The following is a 7,280-nucleotide window of genomic DNA, read 5'->3' as shown; positions in this document are numbered from 1 at the left end:
ATGCCAAAGAAAATTAGAGCACAAACTTGGGCTGGATTCCTATTTGCTCAAACCAGTGCAGCGCCTGACAAAGTACCAGCTCCTTCTGAAGGTATCTCATATGCTGCTTTGAACAAGGAGACAGATTTGTTTTTCAGCTGGAAGTTACCTGTAAGTCAGCACCAAGCATTAGATTCCTTCTGGCTGATCTGGGCCCTTTGCAGCGACTCCCAGTGAAGATGAAAATCCACATACCTGGCAAAGGAACAAGTGCTTTTAACAAGCCACTTTTTACGGGGAGAGAGACTGTTTGAATCTGTTCAGAGATGCAAAATGACAGAAACACTTGTAAGAAAATTGAACCAGGGATGGTCATCAGAGTATGATGAATGAACTGCATTATATTGACGTAACTCTTCTTTTCCTCAGGTTGTTATAGCCTGTAAGCTTTAATGCATTTATTCTTACGTCCTCTGTCTGAGGCAGGGCGGTGTGGTGCTGTTACTGCCGCTCTGTAAAGTGGGAGTAACACTGGGGTAGTGTTCTTCTAGCCTCTTGAATGAGAGGTGAACTGTAAGTGGGCACGGGAGATCTGAAATGGAAGTTATTTTGTATTGATTGTATAAATCCCTAATCGGTCTCCCTCCTGCTGACTTGAAGGCTCTGGATTTTATAAATCCTGTTCCTTGTGTCTGCCAGTCTGAAGACAATCACCTCGTTTGAAGGCATATATGACATATTGGCAACTGATGGAAAACCTGAGCCTTATTTCCTATTTCTTATGGGAAAACACAACACGGAGAACTCAGATGAGCCTGGTGCCTCTCTATAACCTGACACCTTCCTTAAGGAAACCCAGGAGAAGATGGATCATGCCTCAGTGGTCTGTTCCACACCTCCTACTGACTGTGGTTTAGAATGAGGCTTTTTTGCAGTGACCTATGAAGAGTCAGGCAGTGTAGACTGCTCTTGGGCTCTTTGGGTGAGATGGAAAAGTCTGCTTTGTTCAAGTGCAAACACGTGCTCTTCCATTTCTATTTTCAGGAGCTGCTAAAGTACAGCACGAGCTGCGATGGAGTTCAGGAACTTCAAGAAGCTCTGGTTGCAATGTTGGATTTGCTAAAGTCAGTCAATGACTCTATGCATCAGATTTCAATAACAGGATATGATGTGAGTAGATTTGGGTAATGAGAGACCTTGCACAAGGCCAGGTGATGCCCTGGGAAAGGATAGTGTCCCAGACTGGATAAGCTAAAAACTACACCAGAGCAGCTACAAAGCGACTGGGATCAGGAAGCTCGTACAGGTGACAGTCTTCCATCTGATTGCAGCATTTTGGGAATGGACTTATCCAGAGTATTTCCATGGTGCCCACACTTGCCACCTGCTGGTTCTCGAGAGTATTTTTCCGGCATGCACCTTATTCTCACGGCTTGCCTCATCATTCAGCTGGGGTGTCTTCATAGCGTTTCTTATTCAGCGTTTGAATACTCTCTGAGGCTGGTTTTGATCCTTGCTCACTGAAGTGGTTATCTTTCCAAGGGCTTCAGGGAAGGTGAAGAGATGGCTTTCTAAGCTGCTGGTGCCAGTCCTGGTCTCCTTGAGAAGTCCACAACCTCAGTTCGTGCTCAAATCCCCCACTGCAGTAGCCAGAGCCCTTGATCTGGACTTCCACAGGAGCTGGAGAGTTGGTCTACCTTCCTAGATTAGATCTTCCAGTTACTGACTCGTATCCCTTCACGCAGATTGGCTGCAGCCCTGTGTTTGAGACCTTTGCTTCCCTCTTGGCACCATGCTGTCGCTCCCAAAAGATCATCTGATCCTTCCAGGAAGACCTATTCTTAGAGTGACGTGCCTTGGACCAGAGTTGGCCCCATCGCCCATGATTGTTTGGACAGTCCTCTTACATTTTCATTGATGTTTTTTTCTTTGTTTTTTATTTGTCATACTCTCACCAGGGTGACTTGAGCGAACTGGGGAAAGTGTTGATGCAAGGATCTTTCAGTGTGTGGACAGGACACCGAAAAGGTCCGACCAAAATGAAGGATCTTGCCAGGTTCAAGCCAATGCAGAGGCATCTGTTCCTGTACGAGAAAGCCTTGGTCTTCTGCAAGAAGCGAGAGGAGCATGGAGATGGATATGACAAAACCTCGTCTTACAGTTTTAAGCATTTTTTGAAGGTAAGGACATGTTAGTTGGGGCCATTGCCATGTATATTGTAAACCAATAATTCTGCAGACCTAGGCAGTGTTTTTTCTCTAATGAAGTGGATTGTTTTCTGCTATTAAGGGCTGTAATGCCTCATCTGGAAATGCCGTGACCCTGAAAGGCTGTTGGTTGTCATAAGACATGAGGACCCCTGTTGCTGAAGCAGCAGCTGGGAGAGCCCATAGATTTGGAGTCACATATGTGATGACATCTGCCAGGGAAATGGAGCTGTGGGCAAGTCCCAGGGCTGAGAACGTGCCTTTCCCCTCCCTTACTCTGCTTTCCAGGAGCAGGGCCAAAGACATGAAGCTGGGGAGGCCCTTTGCAGCTTCCCCAGCCCACCTGGGAGAGCAAGGGAGCATCTCACGGCCCTGGTCCCCAGGGAGGCCCCTTGGGCTGGGCGCTACTCAGTTGCCTTGTGTCCCAGCAAGGAGGATGCATAAATAATACTTCTTCCTCTGTCATTGCCTTTCTGCCTTGACAGGCTCTAACTGCAGCTAACGGTACAATTATCAGATGAAGAGAATAGACCTTGGCAAACTGTGAGGAACAGGAACAGCTGTTCCAAACCTATAAATGCTGACTATTATCAATAAAAATCCCCAAGCGTTCCTCTAAAAGAGACCTTCTGGCATACTGCGTGTGAGGAGCAGTTCTAACATCAGCATTTTGTCTCAGTACTCTGCCTTACACCAATATGGGTGTATCTTAGAATAGAAAAAGAAAAAGGGCACTTGGAGGCAGAGCCTTCAGGGCCAGGCGCTGCAGGTCCCTCCTGTCAGTGGGGTGCGGGGAGGGAGATGCCATGGGCAGTCGGCAAGGCCTGTACTAGTAGATAAGTCTATTCATCTCCAGCACGCGTTACAAATTGTGTATTAAAAGCAAATCCCAGGCCATATGTTTAGGTACTTAAATGTTTTTCCCAAACAGCATAATTTTCTTTCTGGAGAGCTTGTTTTCCCTGTAGTACTTGCTTTACCATACGGGCTTTTGAAAGAACTGAAGAGGTGACCTGGGGAAAGCCTGCTCGGAGTAGTAAATCCTGCACTCTGGAGTCCAGGCAATGTGGCCAGCCCCGAGAGGGCTCATTTTCCAGTTGTTTGCGTTGCCACGCTGAGAGGTTGGGGTTGGAGAATCCAACTGGATGCTGCAGGATTACATCCGCTCTCATCCGATTTCAGACTTGCTGTCCTGAGGGTGAAATCCTGAGGGTTTCTGGGACTCGACTTCTGTTTGATTCGTGCTGGTATCAGGAAATACTGTTCTTTGCAAGAATGTTTTCTAGAGATTCAGGATTAAAGCAAACTGTTGAGTAGAAGCTGTGTGTAACTGGGTGTCTGTAAAATAAACACAGGAACCCCCCAGGATAATATTTTACATAACAGTGTAGAATACCCAGCGGTAAATTCCTCTTAGCTGAGATTCAGTAACTTAGAGGATGCAGGTTCATAACTTGCTGCAATGCCAAGTCAGTCAGTCTTGTACCGCAAGGCGGTGCGGATGAACACCAACCCGGAGCTCTGCCCTGCCCGCCTCGGTTTGCACTGCAAAGCCAACAGCCGAGGGATGGTAAATCCTGGGCAGAGGCAGGAAACAGAATTTCGAAATCCACTAACAGGCACAAATGGATCTTAAATATGTCTATTCCTGGCACTTCCCTTTGCATCCTCATAGTAGATCATCTATAATTTCTCATATCTTGATGCCTGGGCAGTTTTGTAGGAGTTTTGGTATAAATCACCAAGCCAGAGGATATGCACAGAACTGGAAGTTGCAGAGTATGGGTCAGGAACTATCAAGGCTGCCCTTTCAACATCTTCCATAGTTGTTTTTTGTTTTTTTTTTTTAGTTTTCATACAATCAGAATGGAGCCTGATCAGTCTTTCTAAGGCTTTATGGCACTAGACTGCACAGGAGAAATTGATTTTCTTAAATTATTTTAAATTTTTAAAAGTAAAACAAAACTAGAAAATACTGATGGCTGTTTAGTGATGGGCTTTGCTGTATCGAGGCAACCACTTCTTCAGAAGTCCTTGAAGAGCTCTGCTGTTCAAACCAGTGAAGAAACGAGGAACGCTAATCAGCAGCTTGCTTCCTCTTTCCTGAGGCTGTTTAGTCACTGAAAATAGATCCCAGCACTTGAAAAAGTAACTGGGGACAGAAGGTTTGCCCAGGTGACCTAATCTGTAAGCCCTCGCAGTCATTCAGACCAAAAGCTCTGAGGATGCATGTTATTAACAAAGAGGAACAGCAGTGTTAGACAGATGTTCTTTTTAAGGCCTTAATTGTATTTATTCTGGTTTATCTAATGCAGTCTGTGCCAATAATTTATGACAGATGATACCATTATTATTAGATGTTTCAAAACTTGTAGCTGGGCTACTTGGGCTATTTTTGACCATCTGTTATCAGTGATAGATTGCTAGCAAAGTGTGCTTGGAGTGAGAAGATGGTTTATGTCATACCAGGTATTAAGGCGCTGCTCAGCTTTATGGCGGGTTCAGTAGGTGAGTCAGAAGCCTCCTGTTGCTGAAGAGCTTATTGGTCTCTAATCGTAGTTTGAGCTGCTGCTTCGGTTGGGTCGTGTTGGGGACATCCTGAATTATTTGGGCCTTTGGCATTTCCATCCAACGTATCAAAAGTGGTCTGTGCGAATGAGTACCCAGGTACAGCAGCATTCAGCCACATCTGGCTTGGAGACTGCACCCTTCCTGAAAGCCACAGTTATGGCAGCTCAGGCTGTGTATCCGAAAATTAACCCTTCTGGAAAACTTGGGGTGGTGACTCAACTATAGAGATGGTCAGGGACCAAAGGATGCTGAACTGAAATTCCTAAAGGAGATGAGGACTTCACAAATGGCTTTTAAAGATTGCTGAAAGACTGAAATACAGAATTCAGCAAGTAAATAAATAATAATATGGCAGAAATAAAGTAGAAAAATAACACACCTTACATTAAGAAAGCTTCATAGGCCTCATCGGAGAAATTTCATGCTGAAAATGGTTGGAGATGAAATTTCATTTAGTTCCACTGACTCCTGTGTGAAAGGTCCCCTAAGGTCCATTGATGGTTTCAGAAAGATTTTGCAAATACAGCACACTGGCAGAAAGTCGGGGGTTAAGTCATGTAATGACTTTCAGTTGCTACTGAAAGTAAACACTGATGAAATGCATTAAATTGAGTAAAACCAGGTTCGTTTAACGTGCTGCAAAATGTCTGGATTCATAGGGGAGGAGGAAAGATTCGTAGTACGTTGAGTTTCTTGGTTCTTTTGGATTTGCAGATGAATGCCGTTGGAATAACTGAGAATGTGAAAGGAGACCATCGGAAATTTGAAATCTGGTACAGCGGGCGAGAAGAGGTCTATGTCGTGCAGGTTGGTCGCTTCAAAAATCTGGATGTTTGTGCACCCTCACGACAGTGTTAAGGAATTGACCCGTATGGGATTATCACGCAGTTAACTTGCATTTCTCCTTTGCCCACGTCAGCGGTCACGGGGCTGTCCTGGCAGCTGGTCCTTGGTGTCCGGAATGGTAAAAGTCATCTCAAGGTGGAGACAGAATTGCTCCTTGGAAACGGAGCCATTTCCGGGCCTGGCCTTAGCTCTGAGGTGCTATTTCCAGCAGTCCACCAACTCATCTACAAAATGATAGCCCGACTGACCTGATTTCTTCCTGGTTTTTTTTTTGTGAATAGAGATTTATGGAGGTGAAAAGTTTGCCTAATGTTGACAGGAAAACCTGTTGTGAAAATACTGTTGGTTGATGTTTTTCTTTAATAGGTCCTTTGCCCAGCGTGTTTTCTCCATGTTACAACACAGCAGCCAACTGACATTCGTAAAGCAGATGCGTGTAGCCAAGGATACACGTATTCAAAAGGCAGAGTTGGCCCTTTGGGTATTTTGTGGAAGAGATAAAGTACAGGCATGTCTGTGCTTTTGCCTGCACTCCTCATGTCGTAGTGATGGCTCCACTGCGTCTTGTCCAGATCGAGTGGGGATCACCAGTTTTAAAATATCAAGCATGTTTAAAATATAGTGATAGCTTTGGATAAAGGGGGATTTTGGGTAATTACAGGATAGAAAAATAAGATTTTGTTCATACATTATAATGAATGATTCTTAATTCTAACTTCAGACAGTTTTCTCTTCTTCCAGGCCCAAACAGTTGATCTGAAGATGGCGTGGTTGAATGAAATCAGAAAAATTTTGTTCAAGCAGCAGGAGCTTATAAAAGGTACATTTGACCAGTTTGTCTGTGGCATTCACTCTGCAGCAGAACCTTTCCTGCTTTCACCTTGCTCATCTTCAAATCCACTAATGCTCACCAGAGACTTGGTTTTCAGAAGAAGCCTAGTAGCAAAATACCGGAGTGTGGCCTTACATTTCAGGGGAATAACATCACTTAGAGCAGTAAAGGCCGGGTGCTTACGTGAAAATGGATTGCAGAAGTCTTTTTTCTTTTTTTCATTAGCTTGTGGCAATTTCACATTTGTTATCAGTATGGCTTAATTCAACCAGATATGTGGCAGATGCCTAGTTTTAAGCAAATTAGAATCTTCAGTGGCGCATTCCCTATCGGACTGGTGCTAACATCGCATCTTAATCGTAATTAAATCTGTGTTTTGCAAGAGTCTGTAGGACTGTTTGTCTCTAAACAAATCGTTGGGGCTGTGCAAAAGGTCTAACTTTAAAAATACTGCTTTGAGTGTGATAGTTACTAATAAAAAAATGGATTTTAACCTGGTGTTTGACTTCCCTGCAGTGGAGAAGCAGCAGCCTGGCTCGTGCATGGACCAGCTCCCGCTCTCGTCCCAGCTGAGCGATGGGTGAGTCCCAGAAGCCAGACCGGACAGAGGCTCTCTCCAGTACCCTCCCGTCATCTGGCACCCAGTGCCTTCTGGCTGTATCCTGGCTCTGTGCTATTCCCCCCACCCCATTTCTGTCCAAGACCTCTAGATGGGGAGCAGGAGGGACATGCAGGTGACAGTGGTCTGGGCAGGGGCACCCTCAAGCACTTGCCTGGCAGCACAGCCTGAGCTGCAGCTCCTTTGCAAATGAGACAAGGATCAAAGACAGCGCTAACATTCAGGG

At 45.1% G+C, this 7,280-nt stretch overlaps 1 protein-coding gene across 1 annotated transcript in view; it reads left to right on the top strand.

Annotated features, from left to right (window-relative positions):
- The window catches only part of MCF2 (MCF.2 cell line derived transforming sequence), a gene marked incomplete at its 5' end in the record, with an annotated part of 32,995 nt that overhangs the window by 18,406 nt on the left and 7,309 nt on the right, over window positions 1-7,280 (top strand). Inside the window, 6 exons of the mRNA XM_010138486.1 lie at window positions 1-91; window positions 1,024-1,149; window positions 1,938-2,159; window positions 5,472-5,564; window positions 6,345-6,423; window positions 6,952-7,015. The exon at window positions 1-91 is cut by the window's left edge and continues 2 nt beyond it. Of these exons, the coding sequence (XP_010136788.1) occupies window positions 1-91; window positions 1,024-1,149; window positions 1,938-2,159; window positions 5,472-5,564; window positions 6,345-6,423; window positions 6,952-7,015 (675 nt within the window). The remainder of the gene's footprint in view (window positions 92-1,023; window positions 1,150-1,937; window positions 2,160-5,471; window positions 5,565-6,344; window positions 6,424-6,951; window positions 7,016-7,280) is intronic.

This window comes from Buceros rhinoceros, unplaced genomic scaffold (genome assembly GCF_000710305.1).
Source record: "Buceros rhinoceros silvestris isolate BGI_N320 unplaced genomic scaffold, ASM71030v1 scaffold17426, whole genome shotgun sequence".
Lineage (NCBI taxonomy): Eukaryota > Metazoa > Chordata > Aves > Bucerotiformes > Bucerotidae > Buceros > Buceros rhinoceros.
The sequence above is the reverse complement of the archived record's forward strand: the minus strand, read 5'-3'. Positions and strand labels throughout refer to the sequence as shown.